The sequence below is a fragment of the Vombatus ursinus genome, unplaced genomic scaffold (genome assembly GCF_900497805.2).
Source record: "Vombatus ursinus unplaced genomic scaffold, bare-nosed wombat genome assembly UNPS02014170.1, whole genome shotgun sequence".
In the NCBI taxonomy this organism is placed as follows: Eukaryota; Metazoa; Chordata; class Mammalia; order Diprotodontia; family Vombatidae; genus Vombatus; species Vombatus ursinus.
In genome coordinates, this window is record NW_020953948.1 from 2,320,903 (window position 1) to 2,341,428 (window position 20,526).

The following is a 20,526-nucleotide window of genomic DNA, read 5'->3' on the forward strand; positions in this document are numbered from 1 at the left end:
TCTGTCTCTCTGCCTCTCTGTCTCTCTCTGTCTCTGTCTCTGTCTCTCTCTCTCTCTGTCTCTCTTTCTGCCTCTCTGTCTCTCTTCTCTCTCTCTCTCCCTCTCTCTGTCTCTGTCTCTCTGTGTCTTTCAGTCTGTCTCTCTCCCTTCTCTTTCTTTCTCTCCCTCTCTGTCTCTCTCCTCTCCAATACCAAATCATTTTTATTAATTTATTTTAAACTTAAATACTAAAACAAATACACAATAAGGAAAAAGAAACATTTTAAACTTAAATACTACAACTTAAATACAAAATAAAAAAAAGAAAAAAACCATTGCCATGTGCAATGTACATTGTACATTGTACAATGTACATTGTACATGTGCAATGAACGTAAGAGAGGATTCAAAATATACAGCAATAAATTCCCATTTCAAGAAAGCCTATATAATAAATACTACACATCGTGTTCAGAGCTGTCCATCTTTCCTTTGCGTCTTTGTAAATATTCTTTTGTTTTCTGCTGTGCACTTTTTACTTTGTTCTTTTTTTCTCCCCCTCCCCCAAGAAGGCTACAATTACGCATGGTACACACACACACACACACACACACACACACACACTCACACCCCTCTAACATCTTTCTGTACTTATCTGCACAATGTCAGACAGTTAAATGTTTATATAACTATGTGTGTATACAAAATCTTCAAAGGCCATCCCACTTGAGCTGTTTTCAGTGGCTAATAAATATATATGGATATAAGAAGAAGAAAGCAATTCCCACTTAAAAGGAGAAGCAATTCCTTTCAGGGTAAGTTGGAGGGAGGAGCTGAAGAGAGAGAATGAGTTCACTATTTTCATACACTTTAGATGAATCCCTTTCCAACTCTGGACCTCTATAGGGTGGGGACTTGGTGATACTGCTCCTGAGGACACTTAGGCTGTCACAATGGCGGAAGGGATTGGCGCTTTTTGCTGCCTGAGCCCGGAGCATCTAGGCTCCAGAAGTGGTCAGGCCTTCCTGTTGCAGCTGTTAGCCTTGACAGCACTTGGGGTCCCTGCTGCACACACCTTCCAGGACTCTTCTTCCCATGAGGAAGCCCTTAAACTATTATTCTGTCATTAAGTGAAATGGTGGCAATTGGCTCAATGGCCTCTCTGGAGGAAGCACTGGGTGCCCAGTCACCAGGAGGGCGCAGGTGGCTGAGAGGCATTGCTCCGTCTCAGAGAGCTCCCAGGGGATGCTCATCGCTGCTAGCACATTTGGAAAGTGCAAAGAACACTTTCCCCGGTTACCCCTCGTCTCTTGGGTTTTCCACTCATCTCCATTCCGTAGGCTTCAAGAAGGAAGGGAGGGCAAAGTTACAAATCCCTATAGTGATGGCCAAGGGGAGTGAAACATATTGGGACTCAAGGTCTAGGTCCCCAACCAACTTGAACCCAATGTTCCCTCCAGAGAAAGGAGTAGAGGAGCCTCTCCACTTGCAATTGATATTCCCAAGTGTGTCTCTTCCTGGGCCCCTCCCACTACACCCCTGAGCCCATGTGTTAGAGCTGGGATGAAAGAGGTCTCTGAAGTTGGAGATAAATTCCTGGTAGCCTCCCCCTAGTTTTGGCGCATAAGTGTTGAAAGAGGTGCTGATAATTGTCCTCTCCCAATCTATCCTGCCTACAGAGCTCACAGCAAAGGGACTCCGAAAATGTTTCTCTGTTCACTGATTTCCCTTCTTGTGGGACCTCTGTTTCTTTGCATTCTGACAGAGCCACGGGGCCGAAGTCCAAAGTGGGAAAACTTGAGGTTTGAAAGGAGGGGGGATGTAATAATTGGAGGCATCTTCCCTATTCACACCACCAGCTTTTCATCTCTGCCATCATTCACTGCCGATCCTGCTGAGACATACCTTACACAGTGAGTACCAGCAGCTTTTCAGGAGGCATTTTATGGTGAGATCTAGACAATCGTGAGCTCTTTTCTACACCCCACTCCATCATTGCTGTGGAACTTATTGGTTTTGGCAATCTTGTTTTATTCTGGGGTGCCCGATATGTAGGGGTATTTGTGTCACCTGACTTTCTTGGCTTCCCGGTAAGTCACAGCTAAAATTCTATCTTATACAAGAAGCCTTTCCCTAGCTCTCTTAATGCTAGTGCTGAAGTCGCTCAGGCACGAAGTGGCAGAATTGGGATTTCAACCCGGGTCTTCTGGCTCCAAATTCAGTGCTCTTCAAAAACACACCTTTAAACCTTAAAAACATTTAAAATTACAATTACAGTGCCTTCTTAGATTGCTATTTTTCTATGCAGGAAACATGCATCAATGACCTTTTCCTTCCTTCCTTCCTTCCTTCCTTCCTTCCTTCCTTCCTTCCTTCCTTCCTTCTTTCTTTTTTTCTAAATACTATGACTAGATCCCCTTCCCTCAAATTTCTCCAAGTGGGAAAAATCCCCACAATTCTTATGAAAATTAAGAGTAGTCAATCAAAACAAAACTTGCCAGGTCGAAAAATGTGTGTCTCATTTTGCACCTTAAGTACATCACCCCTTTATGGGGAGATGGGTAATTTGATGGGTAATTCATTGCTCATCTGGAGTCATGTTTGATCATTATATTGATTAGAGTTCTTAGGTCTTTCAAAGTCGTTTGTCTTTAAAGTGTTTTTTGCATAAATTGTTTTCTTGGTTCTGTTCACTTTACCAAAGGTCAGGTCATACAAGTTTTCCCAGGTTTCCCTCTGCGGGTGTTTTGTTTTAGCTTCATGCTGAATTCATTGTCTTCATTGACTTTTGTATTGATGAATGTGTTTAGAGATATCAACTTGCTCCAAAGAACTGCTTTACGTGAATCACCAGAGTTTGGGGATATTGTCTCATTGCTGTCATTTTCTGGGATGAAATGATCTGTTAGATTCTCAGATTTTTTTCTAGCTAATGAATTGGATAGAGTGCCAGAGCTGGAGTCAAGCATGTTCAAATCCAGCCTCAGATACTTAGCTGTGTGACCCTGGGAAAGTCACTTAACTTCTGCTTGCCTTTGTTTCCTCATTTGTAAATTGGAGATAATAATAGCACCTACCTCCTAGGGCTGTTGTGAGGATCAAATGGGATAATAATTGAAAAGTGTTAGCACAATGCCTGGCACGTAGTAAGTACTATATAAATGCTGGCTATTATTATTCAATTAGTTATGCTCCATTTCAATTTGAATCCTTTTCTCCAAGACCCTTTATTGATTATTTTTTTTATTATGCTGTGGTCGATAAAAACATGTCAAATATTAGTGCTTTGAAGTGATTGTTTTGTGATATGATAAATATTTCTGCATTTGTTTGAAAAGTTTTTAAAGGGCTGACACATGGTCAGTTTTTTTTAAAGCACCATGCACATCTGAGAAACATGCTATTATACCCTCTCATTTCGATTCAGTAACTGTCAGGAATTGATAATAGCTAACCTTTCTAAAATTCTGTTCAGGTGTTTGACTTCTTAGTTTATCTATTTGGTAGATCTCTTTGAAGTACACTTCAATCCACAAATCTTAAGAGTTTTACTCTCTATTGCTCAGTGCACTTCATTCAATTTTTCCTTTACACATTAAATGCTTTACAACTTAGTGCCTGCATATAAAATATTGATATTTCTTTCTCTTTGGTGCTTTTAATACTTAAATAGTTTCTCCATATATCTCTCGTATTAGATTCTGTTCTAACATCAAGAACCTAATGCTAGATGCCTGGGCCTGATGTATGGAACCTTTCACTGTTTTCTACCCAAGAATGTGGTTTGAACCATTTTCAGGTGTGGGGAAACTTGGCCTTGAATGGGCAGGGGTTAAATACCTCTCCTCAGATTCATTAAACACTTACTTGACACCTTGATTTTCTTACAGTTTATAAGCTAATCACTCATTTCAAGAGCTCAAAAGTTTCAGCCCTGGCTTCTCAACAACGTGTAAATACTTCCAATAGTGGCCCTAAGTCTTTCAGTGAACCTTAAGTTAATATGACAAAAAAACATTGACAGTCCTCACTGCAGTAAACACAAGCTCCTCTGCGTTCTCTGAGTTGTGAGGCAGGGTGGAGAAAGCACCGACAGGCAGTTTTATGCTTGTCCTTTATCTGGAGGAAGTCAGTGGGGACTTTTGAATGGGTTGCTTTATACTTTCCATTCTACAACCATGGAAAATGCTCGATCATGAAGACAGGGTTGAAAATTGGTCCTAATAGTGGAATAAACATTTTTTTTTGTCCTCTCAGGAAAGATAAACAGTGATTTCTTCCAGTGGGTGCAAAATGGACTAGGAATAAAGATTACACCAAGATGCTAATTTTTCACAATTAAATTTCCCCCAAAGTTGGGGGAAAGGGAAGTAAAAAAAGATGTTTAACATGTACTATGAATGAGGTACTTATTCCTATACACAATAAATACTAGGCAAAAAGCAGAGCAGGCATTAACAGAATGACTTAAAATGGAATTCAGGAATTTAATTTGAGAGACAGCTAGGTGGTGTAATGATTAGAGCACTGGATGTAGAATCATGAAGACAGTGTGGATATTGAAATCTCTAAGGATGATGTTAAGAAGAGAGTTATTTTGTAAGCCAAGTGCCAAAGTCATGGAGAAAGATGCTAGAATGACTACATGTGGTCAATGCCAGTGGTAAGGATTAGGAGGGGACAAAATAGTCAGATGATAAATTCTCCCAAGGAGAGATTATTGAATAATGGTGGCAGGAGGAAGAAGCATTGGATAGTAGTGTTTTCTGAAGGCAACATGGAAAATAACTGGTGGTTCTGACCCAAAAGAGGGACATCATTATATGGCGGATAGTGGGTGGTTCTTGAAAGGAAAACCTGGTCTCACGTATGACCTCTCACTGAAACTGGCTCTGTGACCCTGGACAAGTCACTTAACCTCTGAGTGACCCAGGCAACTCTCTAAGACTATCAGTGGCAGAAAAGGTGATGATCTGCTTGAGTTGAGAGAATTTCCTAACCTGGGAGTTCTCTTTATTAATGAAATCATCAGTGCAGTCCCTATCCCCATCAGAGGTAGATGAGTGGGGGGGTGTGAATTGTGTACATTGTATCCCACTTGGGTCACTCTCTTACATCATGGTATCATTTTTGGTTAGAAATAAATACCAATGTTCTTCCTTTTTTCTTTTCAGATTTTCAACATGGGGTTACCAGGTAGCTCGGGCTTTCATCTTTGCTATTGAGGAGATCAACAGAGAAGTACACTTTTTGCCCAACCTCACCCTGGGATTCTCTGTTTGGGATTCTGGGAACTCTATATCCAAGGCCCTTCAGGGGATTGGGGGCCTCCTGAAAGCTCAAGGGGATCCAGTTCCCAATTATAGCTGCCGGTCCAACCCTCCCCTGTCTGCTTTTGTGGGAGAAGCCCATTCTTCTCTTTCCATCCCCATGGCCAGATGGTTGGGCCTTTATAAATTTCCCCAGGTGAGTGACCTTGGATTTGTTTCCTATTTCCTATTATCTGCTACCCAACATATTGAGTTATTATTAAAGAGACTTCTTTGATCGAAAACCTAGATGTGAAACACCCCCAATCACACAGCTTACTTACAAAGCAGATTTTCTCAAATTAGATCAGAATCTTTGTTTTATGGGTTGCCATAGACAAAGAATTTATTATCAAGTGGCCAGCCTCCTGGAGAGAAGCCCCTCATGGACTGGTTACCATTTATACCACTGGAGGGGATGCCTGATCAATTAGACTACAGAACCAGTGGTATAGTTGAGAAATCAGAGCCTACTAATTCCAATGGCTGGTGATAGTATTCCAATGAACACAATAGACTTGACAAGAAGTGGTCATCCAGCTCCAGTTAGGGGAACTCACTACCTTTTTTTTCCCCAAGGGCACGAAGTTATTTATTGCTACACAACTTTGTGTTGTTATGTAGTTGTGTACTTTACAGAGGGGCAAATTTTTGATTTACGAGATGTAACAAAAGTCCAAGTCCAAGGTTTCTTGCAGAACGATGCAAGCATTTCCCAATGATCGTTCATGGCTCAGCTTAAAACAGTCCCCTTTTACTTCTGAAGGAAAGTAGCCAAAGATAATGCCAAATACTGATGAGCATAAGGCGATGTCACTTGGTAATTTTACATTCATTTCACTGGTAAGTAATGCTACCTGGAGCAGGCTTTCACTGTAACTCACTACCTCCCAGGGCTACCCATTCTGCTTTTGCATATCTCTAACAGGAAGGAAGCTCTTTTCCTTACACGGAAGCTAACTCTGCCTTACTGCCGTCTCTACCCATTCCTTCCCATTCATTTTGTATGACCATGGTTCTTAGTGTTAACAGAATGAAATTTTTTTCTCTTGAAAAGAATCATGTTGTCATTTCACAATCTACACATATCTAATTCAGATAACCCATTTTATAAATCCAGGATGGATACTACACCATGGTATTCTGAGTGTCGTGAAATACAAAAATGAGAAAATATAATCATTACTGAAAATTTACCTTTCAAAATTCTCCCATTTTATTTTTGGCTTGGCAATGGGGTTAAGTGATCTGCCCAGAGTCACACAGCTAGTAAGTGTCAAGTGTCTAAGGCCGGATTTGAACTCAGGTCCTCCTGAATCCAGGGCCAGTGCTCTATCCACTGCACCATCTAGCTGCCCCTCTCCCAAACATTTTAAAAACATATTCAAATCATAATAATTCATGCTAATTTTGAACTATTAAAATGAGAATATTACAATTATTTAAATAGCCAACAGGTAATAAGAGTATCCTTGAATATAATCTCAATGCTATTAGTAATATGAAACTCAAAGGACACAACCTTTATCAAATGTCTTGCCTAAATTTCATTTTGAGGGGCTAGTAATAGGGCAAATACATGCTATAAAACATAGAAAATCATTATTTGTGTTTATTCAATATGAGACTTGAATGGGGGGCGGGGATAAAGATGTCTCCTTGTTTTCAAGATACTTGATTTCTCTGCAACATTTAACACTCCCTCCTGCTTTGGTTTCTGAGATACTGCATTTTATTGGTTTTCCGCCTATTTCTCTTTTGATCACTTTTCTACGTGTTTCTAATTGTTTTCCAAGGTCCAATCCTTGGCGTTCTTCTATCTCATTACTCTCACAGGCTTGAGTTTTTCATAGTATAGATAAAAGCTTCATAATCTTGTTCTGCAGTATGTAACTTCATGGAACCACACAATTATAGGTATAGAGTCGGAAAGGAACACAGAGGTGATCTAGTCCAATTCTCTCTATTTTACAGATGAAGAAACAGGCGCATGCAGGTGGATTGTTTCGGCCAAGGTGGCGGTAAACATCACAAGTAGAATTTGATCCTAAATCCTCTTCCTCCAGAGCCATATGTACCTCTGATTGCAAGTTGGCCATCAGCTCTTGAGTGTACCATCCTCTCAAATTCAATGTTTCACAAACTTAACTCATCATCTCTCACCAACCTTTTTTTTTTTTAACCTAGAGACTTAGTTACATGTTTCTACGTTATTATCTTTGTCACAGTCCCTTAGGCTGGACATCTTTGACTATTCACCTCTCCTTTCACAACCAGTGAATTAAGAAGTCCTGACAGTTCAACTCTTCCTTTGTATGTTTCATGCATTTTTCCGTTCCTTCTCTTTCTTACTGCCATTATCCTAATTCAGGTGCTCATCACCTGCTAACTCAGGGATTGAAATAACTATTTTCCAAAACACTAGAAGGCACAGATATAATTAATATTACTTTTGTCTTAGGAAAAATGCAGCCCTTGAGCTTAAACATTGGGTAAATATTGCCAGGATATGTAATGAAGTAGGTTTTGTCTAGAAAACAAAATCAGATATTTATAAAATTATATTTCCTTAATTTTCTTCAGAAAAACAGCTTCTATTTTAGCTTAGAAACAGAGATTCCCAAGTTTTCTTTAGATTGAGGACTCCTTTGGAGGTCTAGGATGACCTGTGGACCCCTTATACGAATGATGTTTTTAAGTGCATTAAATAAAATATGATTACTAAGGAAACCAATTATGTTAAATATTTTTTAAATTAAAAAGAAAAAGGCCCAAGCTACACGCACAGACTCCAGGTCAAGAACTCATGTTCTAGAAAGTGCAAGTGGTCCTTGTAACATAACTCACAATTTTTTTTTTTGAGGATAGCTTACCATCCTAGGGACTTCTTTGATATCACATCTGGGGATCATTTTATTGACCTGTAGAAGTTTTACAGCTACAGGCATAAACAATATTACAGAACACTATTATGTTAAATTTTAATCTTCTACAGATATTTCTTAGACCAAATGCATCTTTTTTTGACATTTTTCAGTTACAGATAAAGTAAAATAATGAATGGGGGGGTTAAGAATGATCAGACTTATCACTGAGTCTTTTCAAGACTATGAGGACTTACATTTTTTAGGGACAGTTGCTAGAAAATTTAATGTCATGGCTTCATGTGGTAGAAATCCATTTGATTTTTTCTCATAGAGGGCAGCAAGGGTTTCAATTTATTTGTCAGTCAGTCAATACACATTTATGAAGCATCTATTGAGTGTCTGTAGTATACAGGATTCAAAGAAAGGTAAAAGACAGTCTCTGTTCTCAAGGGCCTCACAGTCCGAGGGGAAGAAAACATATGGACAACTATGTACAAACGAGATCGATACAGAAATAAATTAAGGATAATTTCAGAGAGAAAGCACTAAGATTGAGGAGGACTGGGAAACTTTCAGAAACAGTCACCAGAAATGAACAGATCAGTTCTCTGATTCATGGTTTGTTAAGTCAAGGTGGTCTTAACCCTATTAAAGAATACCTTATTCAATCTAGAGGAGGAAGAATACAGCAAAACCTATTTATATGGTTTCTCAACTTTATGAAGCTGGAATGAAGAGAACAACCTTTCCTGTGAGACAGCACAGAGCAGTGGAAAGTGTGCCCTGGCTTTGGAATCAGAGGGCTCGGGTCTGAGTCTTATCCCTTCTACTTACTACATGTGTAGCCTCGGGCAATCTTTACCTCTAAGCCTCATATAGCCATCGATGCAATGAGAGAAGCTCACTAGGTGGCTTCTGTGGGCTCTTCCAGCTCTAAATCTACAATCCTATGACAAGAGGGAAAGTTGAATTCTTCTGACATCACAAAGATTCATGAAGGACTTCTTTTCATGGTTTTAAGATAGGTCAGTCTCTGAAATGCAGGTCAGAGAAGTGTCCCTATTGGGGTAAGGAGAAAGGGGGGGAGCCCATGGAGGTGAGAATGTAGTAAGGAGTACATGTAAAGTGTTCCTGAGCACTTCCATCAAAGATTGTAATAACCAAAGGATACAAGGAAGGCAGACCTCAGGATGACTACTGGTGTATTATTTTGACATATTCTGATTGTGGTCACATTTTATGAGTAGTGCTCGGAATGAGTCATGAGGAGAGAGTGTGATGTGTGATTGATGAGTTTTGGGGACGTGAATGCATAGATTTGGCCCACCAGTGAGAGTCTTCGAACATGTCCTTCCTGGGTATGGTTTCTCTGCCATAAACATGATGACATAAACATCAACTTACCATTTCTATGACTCCTTAGATCAAAAGTCCTTTCCTCTCCCACCATCCATTCCCCTGTATATGTTATCCTCCTTTATTAGAAGGTAAACTCTTTGAGGGCAGGGATTGTCTTGATTTTTTATATTTGTATGTCCATTACTTAGCACACTGCCTGGCACATTGGGAGGTCTTAATAAAACCCTTTGTATTTATTCATTTGTTAATTTATGGACATACGTAGATGGAAATGAATATAATCCAAGCATAATTCCCTATTCTATGGATCAAATGAACCACTAGTAATCCAGTGCTAATGTCAAAACCAAAAATCCACAAGCTGAAAAAGTCCAGGTGGCTAAGGGAAATCATAGTCTGAGTTTATGAGCAAAAGGTTCAAAGGTAAGTGAAAGGGGAGGGGGACACACCAAGTAGAGTCCAGATATAGAAGGAGCGTCATAGGACTTTGCACAATTATCCCAAATAATTTTATGGCGCTGTGCGAGGCATGAGACAATGTAGGACAGTGGCTAGAGAGCCGACTTTGGATTCATGAAGACCTTCCTCTGACACATATTAACTCTTTGACCCTGGGCAAATCATTTAACCTCCTAGGGGCTGCAAAGCTACTCCTGACTCTCAGTCAGAGGGAAGGTATCGATCTGCATAGGTAAAGGAAGTTCTCTATGCTACTAAAATCAAATGAGATAACTTTATGTGAAGTGTTTACAAGCTTTAAAGTGTTACATAAACACTAACTACTATCGTTATTCACAGGGATGATCTCTTTCTAGTCTGGCCTCTTTTCCCTCGCTCAGTGAAAGGTAATACATTTGAAGGCTAAGACACTGAGAACCAGGTGGTTCAGAAATAAGAGGCTTATGCAGAAAGCATAAGGGACCAAGAAGAAGGACAAAGTCTTTTCCCTCTAACATTGAAAATACTTTACAAAAGATGGTATGAACATTCTCACTGGTACAACATTTGAAACTTTGTTTTAGTATTGATAAAATTTCCCAGATGGGATAGGAACAAGTACACTTGTCATGGGGAATCAGTGCTCTGTTGACAATATATTGAAAATGATTACTTGAGACATGGCACTGGCATTTGAGTCTGTTTGACTGAGTTGCAGGCAGTCAGGAAGCTGAGTCGTGCCATTGAGGTTGTCCTTGAAAAGGATGAGCAGACAGCGAGTTTGGAGTTGAAACTATCAGAACTGAGACACACTGATGAGAAAGGGGGTTACTGAGACTTGGATTCTGTTTCTCCGAGGGGGAGTCTGGGCATCTTGGGGCCCTCTCCAGGGAACCATGTGGCCCCAACAGAAAAGGAAAAAAGAAACCGGTGGTCACAGAGATGACAGGAGGACAGTAACAGAGTTACTGCTGGGGAATCTCAGGACCAAACCGTTTTGAGAGAAGAAGGTGCTCTTGAACAAAGACAAATTCATGGACCAAACTCAGGTGCAAGAACCAATGAGAAGCAGTGAGAGACAGTGTTGCCGAGTAGAGAAAACTGAGGCCTGGTTTTATGTTAGTACTGTGAGTTATGATAATAATATCTAGCATTTGTATAGACTTTAAGGTTTCCACAACACCATGCAAATATGGTGTCATTTGCTCCTCACAATGACCCTGGGAGGTAGGTGCTATTATTATCCTCACTTTACAAGAGAGGAAACAGGCTGAGAGAGGTTACAGGGTCACAAGGAGAGTAAATGCTGGAGACTAGATTTCAACGCAGGCCTTCCTGACTCCAAGTCCAGCACCCTACTCACTAGGCCACCTAGCTGCCATATGTAGACTAACTGGTCCTGGGGAATAGGAGGATCTGTTCTTTGGCAATGCCAAATTGCCATTTAATTTAACCTCTTGAGGGCTGCAGAGCTACTCCTGACTCTCAGTGAGTGGGAAGTTATTGATCAGCATAGGTAAAGAAAGTTCTCTCTGCCAATAAAGTCAGATGAGATCACTTTATGTAGTGTTTACAAACGTTAAAGTGTTGCATAAATACTAGCTATTATCATTATTCTCATGGAAGATCTCATTCTAGCCTGGCCTCTTTTCCTTTACTGAGTAAAGTCCCCCTTTCAGGGGACCTCCCGACCGCAAGATAGCGCTAAAATTCTGGAGAATTGCCTAAGTCTCTGGGGGAGATGAAGCTCATTCAGAAGGAGAAGAAGAGTAATTCTGACCATTTATGGGCTTGAGTATAAACCTTTTGTGTTTTCTCCCTTCTGTTCAAGTAAGTTGTTAGTAAATACATATTCGCTTGACTGTTGGGTGAATAAATTCTGTCTTATATTTGACATACTTATAATGAAGGTTTGATGACTGAGGATGTATTCAATCAGTCAATAAACATTTGTTAAGCTCCTACTATGTGCCAGGCACTGTGCTAAGTGCTACGAAAAAGTCCCACCCACAAGGAACCTACAGCCTAATGGGGAAAGCCAATACATACAAGGAAACTGATGTGGAGGGGACGAAGAAGGTAGGTACTGTCCCTGACTAGGGTTGGGGGCATGGTGGAGAAGTCAGAAGTACCAAATTAGTGAAGCCCAGTGAGACATGAGGAGATGGTTGCCTTGAGCCTCTTCCTTAAATTAAGGCATTGGAGTTCATGGGTCTGCCTTCCAAAGAGAATGGCAGAAGGTAGTAATGAGATGTGAATACCAAGGGTGATCAGATCTTGCAGGATGATGAGATTTTCTCAATAATGAGTTTCCTGCAGAATGGTACAGATGTCAGAGAAGTCCCCAAATGGCAGGCCATTTGGGAAATAAGCAACATTGAGACATTAGCTACGTTCTGCTATTCCGAGGGCACACCCTGGATGGGGCCTGAGCCGAGATGTAGGACATGTGAGGAGGCTCTCAAGACTTCAGCAGTCCGTGCAAATCCATAGCGCCGGTTCTGGGTCAGGGGCGACACTTAAATGTCACAGTCCAGTATAACAGCAACAACAACAGTAACAATAATAACAGCAGTTATATGGCACTTTAAGGTTTGCAAAGCACTTTATAAATGTTTTCTCATTTGATCCTGGGAGGTAAGTCTTATGTCCATTTAACAGATTAGGAAATTGAGACCAAAAGTCTAAATGACTGCACAGGATCACATAGCTAAGTATCTGAGCCAGAATTTAAACTCAGGTCTTCCTGATTCTACCTGCAATCCACGGTGCCACCTAGTAGGCTCCTGCTGTATACAATGTAAATCCTACCAGGGTGCCTGTAATAACTATTTACATTAATCTCGGTTTTATTAATGCCTTCTTCTGAGAGGGACTTACTAGCTCATCTACAGGAATATTTTCTTTTTCCAGGTCAGCTATGCATCCAGTGTAGTCAGTCTCAGCGACAAAACTCAGTTTCCTTCCTTTTTACGGATAATACCCAATGATCAATCCTGGTCTCACGGTGTGGCCTTAGTGTTGCAATACTTTGGCTGGAACTGGGTGGGAATTGTGGCTCAAGATGATGATTTTGGCAACCAGGCCAGCTACTTACTGAGTGATGAGCTGAGGAAGGTTGGCATCTGCAGAGAATTCCTCATGAATATTCCCGCCTCAAATTTTCACAAAAATTTTCAAAGTGTTGCACGCATCATGGGAACTGTGTCAGCCAAAGCCATTGTGGTGATTCTGAACACTTTCAGCTTCTCCCTCATGTTAAAGGGACTCTCAGGAAGAGATGTCACAGGAAAGATATGGATAAGAAGAAACATAGATGACAGTGAGATTGCTCTCTCCTGCCCAAACATTTCCCAAACTCTTGCCATTTCTAGACAAAGGGGAAAGATTCCAGGGTTTTCCGAATTCCTTGGCCACCTGCATGTCGATGAGACCCCAGAGAATGATTATATAAAAATATTTTGGGAAAAAATATTTGGCTGTAAGTGGCCTACCCTGGGACTTCCTTGCCTGAGTAACAGGACAGAAGTAGAAGGATCCAAATTCTGCACGGGTAAAGAGCACCTGCAAGATCAGACCATCTCTTCACTGATCTCAAATGCCTTGAGTGAGACCTATGGCGCCTACACTGCTGTGTACAGCATTGCTCATGCCCTCCAGGATCTGATCTCCTGTGACGCTAGAGAAGGGCCTTTTGGGAATGGGACATGTGCTGAGAGCTGGGATTTCCAGCCATGGCAGGTGAGAAGCTAAATACATTTACAATGACGTAGAATAATGAGTATGATCTTATATGTATCTAATTACTTACATGTTATTTCCCCCACTTATAACGTAAACTCCTTGAGGAGAGGGACTATTTTTGCCTCCAGTACTTAGCACATAGGAAGCTTTTGACACATTCTTGTTGACTGACATACAGTAGCAGGTTTAAAGAGAATAGGCTGCCAGGAAAGTTAATCAGTACTTTTGTTCTCAAATGTAGTTCTTGGCTTAAACACATTCACAATTTTCAAAGAATCTGGAAGTTGTGGGACATTTCAAAGGCCATTGAATCCAACCCCCTAACCCATAAGGATTCCTCTCCACAATATTGCTGTCAAGTGGGCGTCTTACCCCTCATTGGACATTTCCAGTATGGCATACGTGGAGGAATCCCTTTTCATTCTGGGATAACAATTGCTAACGATCTGAAAGGTATTTCATATATTCAACTCAATTCATTTAATCTCCAATAAACAATTGAAGCTCGGGGCCAGTGATTTTAAGAGCTGGGTGGTGCTTTTATATTGAAGGCAGCTTTAGCCAGGGCTGACTCAGACTCTTGACGTGAGAGATGTGAGCTCACAAGCTCAAATTATACGATAGCTTTGAGAGAGGGGATTCTACTCAATTCAACCAAGATTTGTTGGCCTGGAGTCAGAAAGACTCATTTTCCTGAGTTCAAACCCAGCCTTAGACATTTACTAGCTATGTGACCCTGGGCCAGTCACTTAACCCTATTTGCCTCAGTTTCCTTATCTGTAAAATGAGCTGGAGAAGGGATGACAAAACACTATCTTTGCCAAGAAAATCTCAAACGAAGTCATGAGTTGGACATGACTGAAAAATGACTCAATAACCTCATATGCAAGTCACTCTGTAAAGTTTGTGAGGATGGGAAATCCCGTATTTGTGAAATAATCAGTTTACCAGGCCTTATGAAGATCTGTACTGTGCCAGGTACATAGCAATAGGGACTAGATCTATGATTTTAACGGTATAGGGAATCCTAGATGAGGAGTCTCCCAGACCACTGCAGATTGGCACTTTCTCTTCCCCTGAGAATTTTAGAGGGTTACATGAGGGGCATTGAAAATTTCAGTGACTTGTCTAAAGTCACATAGCCAGCATGTGTCATTCAGAGGTGGAAGGTAAAGCCAGGTCTTCCTGGCTTTGGAGACGAGTCTCCAGTCACTATACCAAACTATTTCTCTCCTGGCACATAAAATCACTTAAATGCTTATTGTTAAATGGATTGCCTCTAATTCTCCAAGATGCATGAACTGAGTAAATTCTATTTCCTCTCTGGATGTACAACAACGGAAGACCAAGTCAGAGAGCTATCATAAGTATTAAGTATCAAGCTTAGTTCTGAGGAAATGAGCAAGGTGACCAGAGTTCTATCTTAACATCTTAGGATAAGTGAAGGCTAGAACCCAATACTAATCTACCTTTCCCCTGGCAAGATCAAGTAATGTAGTTTTTTTGTTTTTTGTTTTTTGTTGTTATTAGCTTTTGTACTATCTCAAGAAGGTTCGATTCTGGGGCCATCATGGAAAAGAGGTTATTTTTGACCCCAATGGAGATTCCCCCGCTGCATATGACATTCTAAATGGGCAAGAGACTCCCCCAAAATCATTTTCCTTGGTGAATATTGGTGTGATTGATACCACAGGCCCATCAGGAAAAGAACTGACAATCAATATAAGTTCCATCATTTGGAGAGGAGGCCAGTCACAGGTGATGTACTGCATGTGGGGAGAATGACCTTGACAATTGTAAACAGTCAGCCAATGAACAAGAATGTTTTGGGTGTCTATTATGTTTAAGACACTGTGGTAGGTGCTGGGGATAGAGACACAAAGAATGAGTCAATTCCTACTTTCAAGGAGCTTACATTCCAATGGAGGAAAGTATATATCAGGAATAAATACAAATATATACAAGAAGTTAAAATCCAAGTGGTCAGGAATAGAGTGACCAAGCAGGAGAGGCTTCATGCAGATGGGGGTTCATCCTGAATGAATAATGGGATTGTTTGATGTGCAGGTGAGAAGGGAGAACATTCCAGGCATCAGGATGACCTATGCAAGGGCATAATAATGGGAGACAGTGTCACATATAAATCACAGGATAGAAAACCTGTAACTCATGAAACTATCCATTAACATTTTTTTTTTGGTGAGGACAATTGGGGTTAAGTGACTTGCCCAGGGTCACACAGCTAGTGTGTGTTATGTGTCTGAGGCTGGATTTGAACTCAGGTCCTCCTGACTTCAGGGCTGGTGCTCTATCCACTGTGCCACCTAGCTGCCCCATTAACATTTTTAAAGCATAGAAATTAGGAGATTTTCCCACAAAGTACACAAGAGTATCTATAGGATATGAATTTTTGGAGTATTGAGTTAGCTTTCAGTTGTATCTGTGAGCTCCTCAGTGGCACGTATGTGAAGACTGCTAATGCTAGGCTGAGACCTACGTTCATTCCATGGGGCCACTCTGCTTCCTTTGTCCAGTAACATTTCCCTAGATGAATGTGACAATGCCCTGAAAAAAATAATTCAGATATCACTTGTGGACCATTCTTCTGATCCAACGATCTCAGAAGAGATTTCCAAAGGAAAATCGAAGGCTACAATGATCTCTGTGCTCTGTTCCTCCCTATTTCCTCTCTGTGCTCTCAGGCTCCTCATTCTGTCTGCAGTGAGAGCTGCCTTCCTGGATTCAGTCAGATTCCACGACAAGGCTGGCCCCATTGCTGCTTTGACTGTAGACCCTGCCCAAGGGGATACATTGCAAAGAAGAGAGGTGAGGTATTTTCAGGGATGAGACTCTCTCCCTCATCTATTAACTCTAAAATCCAGTTATTGACTGTTGTCATGTTCCTTTGTATGAGGATCCCCCTTCCGTAGTAGATAATGATTGAGGCACTATACGTGCATACATATATACATGTATGTGTATACACACATACACACAAATTTATATATACATATATCTCTATATACGTATGTATTTGTATATTTGTAGCACTAGTGGCATGCCCTTAACCCATAATATAGACACTGAAGAATAGTTCAAAGTATTCTGTGGGCCCACAGCCATGCAAAATAACATTATGAGCTTCCACCTTGGTATTTATTTTTCTCTAATCAGTCTGAGAAAAAAATCTTTGCATTTCAAAGCTATTAAGTTGAATATCTCAATAAGATAATTTGCAATAGAAAAGTTCCCTCATGTCACTAGGCACACTATCTCACAAATATAACACTAATAGTGTGGAGTGAAGGCTTATAGGAATCACACATGAGAGGCTCACACATAGGGAGTGTATGTAGAGGGACATTCCCACTGATGTCTTCTGGTGATGTCCTCATGCTGTTTCTTACTGGGTGCAGCACCTTCACTGGGTGCTTTGTTCAACTGAATTCATTGGACCTGCTGCTCACTGAGGATGGTGTCACTAATTAGCATGTCACTCCCCTGGGCATGTTGGTCCCTACACATTTTCTCTATGTTACTTTCCTGGTCTTGTTGCTTTGATATGGCTTTGTTCCCTCCAACTGTTTTCTGGGTCATTGAAGCTATTTCACAGTGTAATAATGTCTACTAGGACATAAGGTTTAGAACCCCTGTCTGGAATTGGCTGGTTGTTAGCTCTTTGGTCACGACTATAGCATCTACCTAACAGAGGTCAGGCAGTGCACCCCCAAGGGAAGATTGCATCTACTATTCTCGGAGTGGAGATGAAAAATTTCCATTACCAATAACTTACCTACTAATCTTAGGATTATGACATTCTCAGTTAGCTACAAATGAATTTGAGCAACAACAAAATGAAGTTTAAGGAGACAAGATCAATGCTCTTCATAAACCAAGCCCAGATTCCTTTCTTATTACATAAATTTATCAGCAAGAAAAACCAATTTTTGTGCTCTATGTTGGCCAGATTAAAACTCACTGTCCTTAAGTTTTATGTCCTTTTCCTCACTCCTTAAACATTTTTGAGATAGAAGAACAACGTTCTATCAAATGCATATAGTAGAAATCCCCCTTTCCCCTTTCTGGATAGAAGCCTTGTTAGTTGTCTATGGTGGATAAAATCAAACCTTCAATGTCGGAGATAAATGTTACTGCATGGTACTCACATGGTAGATTAGTGGGAGCTGCCTGGGGCTTTTTACATTCCCCGGGGATAGATGCATAGTTCAACAACAACTTGTCTAAAATTTATTTGAGTGGACTTCAGTTACACATTCAGTAGGAGTCAACAGTGTGATATGATAACCTTCCAAAGATAATATAATCTTGGACCACCTTCAGTCAGTCTAAATAATCATTTATGAAATGTCTACTATATGTCAGGCATTATGCTAAGCTCTGGGTTGCAAAGAAAGGCAAAAACCAGTCCTTGCTCTTGAGGTTCTCACAATCTGATGAAACATAATTTCTAGCAATAAGATGGTAATAGTCCCACTGGATCAGACCATCTTTGGAGTCTTAGTTCAGTTTTAGGTGTCACATTTCAGGAAGATCATTGATAAACTGGAGTCTATCAAGAGGAGGGCGATCAGAAGGGTGAAGGAACTTAAGTCCAGGCCACGTAAGAATCACTGAAATGGACTAGGGATCGTTACTTTAGAGGAGAGAATAAGAGGCCTTAAGAACCATCTTTAAGCATTTTGAGTATGTTTCATGGAGGATGGGTTAGATTTGTTCTCTTTGGACTCATAGGTCAGAATTATGGGTAATGAATAGTGGTTGCAAAGAGGGAAACAAGTTTGATGTCAAGGTACAAAACTGCCTAACATCCAGAAAATGGAATGGGACACTTGTAGAGGCAGTGGGTCCTCCCTCCGTGGAAGTCTTCAAACAGACTCTGTGGTCACTTATTGGAAATCTCTTTTTAAGATATGAATTGGGCTTGGTGGCTAATGAGTTTCCTTCCAATGCTAAATCATATTAATCTGCAACCAAGTGGGACCCTAACTCTTTACTGGGATCCCCAATAAAGGTCATGTTTTTCTTTGGGCTGCTTTAAAATTTGTACAATTAGCAGCAAAAACATATCCTTAGAGTCACACTCCAGGCAAAGGAGAAAGGTAACTTCTTGTAGACTTAGGGTTGGTATTGTTAGGGAGAAAACTGGGATGGGGTTGTGTGGAAGAGACTAATGATTTGATAGTGTCACCAATCCAGCTGATGTAATTATTCCATGGGAAATGTTGGACTACTACATATATGAATCACTGAAATGATTGCTTTCTTAGATATGGAGCAATGTGAAAAGTGCCCTGAAGATCAATATTCAAACAGTCACAGGAATCACTGTGTCCCCAAGGCTGAAGTCTTCCTGACCTATGAAGAACCCATGGGCATGGCTGTGACGTGTGCTGCTGTTTCCTTCTCACTTCTTATGGTTTTCATTCTTGGAGTCTTTGTGAGGCACCGAGGCTTTCCTATAGTCAGAGCCAACAATGCAGTTCTAAGTTATGCTCTTCTTATCTCCCTTGCTCTCTGCTTCCTCTCCTCCTTGCTCTTCCTAAGTTATCCAACCAAAGCCACCTGCCTCCTTCGACAAACTACTTTTGGGACTGTATTCATAGTGGCAATTTCCTCCATTTTTTCCAAAACCATCACCGTGGTTTTCGCCTTCCAGGCGACAAGACCAGGGAGCACAATTAGGAGGTGGATGAGACCCCGAATATTGAATTCTATGGTCTTTATATTCTCCTCCATCCAACTCACTATTTGTGTTATCTGGCTGGGAACATCTGCCCCTTTCCCAGCTGCAGACACCCATTCTCAGCCTGGGTACATCATCATTGAGTGTAATGAAGGCTCTGTCATTGCCTTCTACTGTGTCCTGGGCTACATGGGCTTCCTGGCCCTTGGGAGCTTCATCATGGCCTTCCTGGCCAGGAACCTTCCTGACACCTACAATGAAGCCAAGTTCATCACCTTCAGCATGCTGGTCTTCTGCAGCGTCTGGATCTCCTTCCTCCCCACCTACCAGAGCACCAAGGGGAAGGCCATGGTGGCTGTAGAAGTCTTCGCCATTTTGGCCTCCAGTGCTGGGCTACTGGGTTGCATCTTTGTACCCAAGTGTTACATGATTCTCTTTAGGCTCAATGGGCACACACATAAATGGATAAAGAGATCACCAGGTGGCACCAAAGAGATCCATTTACATACTCTTCCCTCAGCATCTTGTTCTTCTGCTTCATCTAGGGTTGGGAGGAAGCCAATCAAGTGAAAAACATCTTAGTATCCACTTAAATGAAGACAGATCTACTGCCTGAAGGTTCTTTGTCAATAATGGAAGCTTGGTACAGCCATCTTCTTTTTCCATTGATGGAATTCCTGACAACCAAAGGTGTAGTAGCACAAGTGGCATTGCTAGATTTTGACTTGGAAATTAAGTTTAGTGTCTGTATTCAAGCTGCTGAGATCACTCTCAAGCAGACAACAGCTTCAGTTCAGTGCTCACGATGATATTAAGCATGAATCGACTGGGACGGTATATCGATATTACCTGGAGACACTTGCCACAAGGTCAGTTTCATGCATCCGAGGGCCATTGTCTTTCCTTAGCCGGCTGAACCATCAGGTTCCACAAGTGGCCATCTCACCACAAAGGAAGTACTGGTGAAGACGCCTGGGATCAAATCCAAAGCAAAGGCTGTATGACCTTTGGCAAATCTACTAACATTTCAGGGCCTTCATGTATCATTGTAATAATAAGATTAGTACTATAGGCAGTTCTTGTTTTACATAAATTCACATCATGCAAATTCAACTTTATGTAAAAA

At 41.0% G+C, this 20,526-nt stretch overlaps 1 protein-coding gene across 1 annotated transcript; it reads left to right on the top strand.

Annotated features, from left to right (window-relative positions):
* Nucleotides 1-5,409: 5,409 nt before the first annotated feature.
* Nucleotides 5,410-19,970, top strand: LOC114041241 (extracellular calcium-sensing receptor-like). Its single transcript, XM_027859590.1, has 5 exons — nucleotides 5,410-5,445; nucleotides 12,866-13,693; nucleotides 15,227-15,454; nucleotides 16,399-16,522; nucleotides 18,985-19,970. Exons 1-5 carry the CDS (start codon nucleotides 5,410-5,412, stop codon nucleotides 19,968-19,970), a joined length of 2,202 nt encoding a protein of 733 aa, XP_027715391.1.
* Nucleotides 19,971-20,526: the final 556 nt, after the last annotated feature.

Bases quoted from the DNA above. Each gene is read 5' to 3' on its own strand.
- LOC114041241 (XM_027859590.1), top strand. From the start codon at position 5,410: ATGGCCAGATGGTTGGGCCTTTATAAATTTCCCCAG. The intron at 5,446-12,865 runs GTGAGTGACCTT...TTCTTTTTCCAG, and splicing joins GCCTTTATAAATTTCCCCAG to GTCAGCTATGCATCCAGTGT. The intron at 15,455-16,398 runs GTGATGTACTGC...CTGTGCTCTCAG, and splicing joins GGAGAGGAGGCCAGTCACAG to GCTCCTCATTCTGTCTGCAG.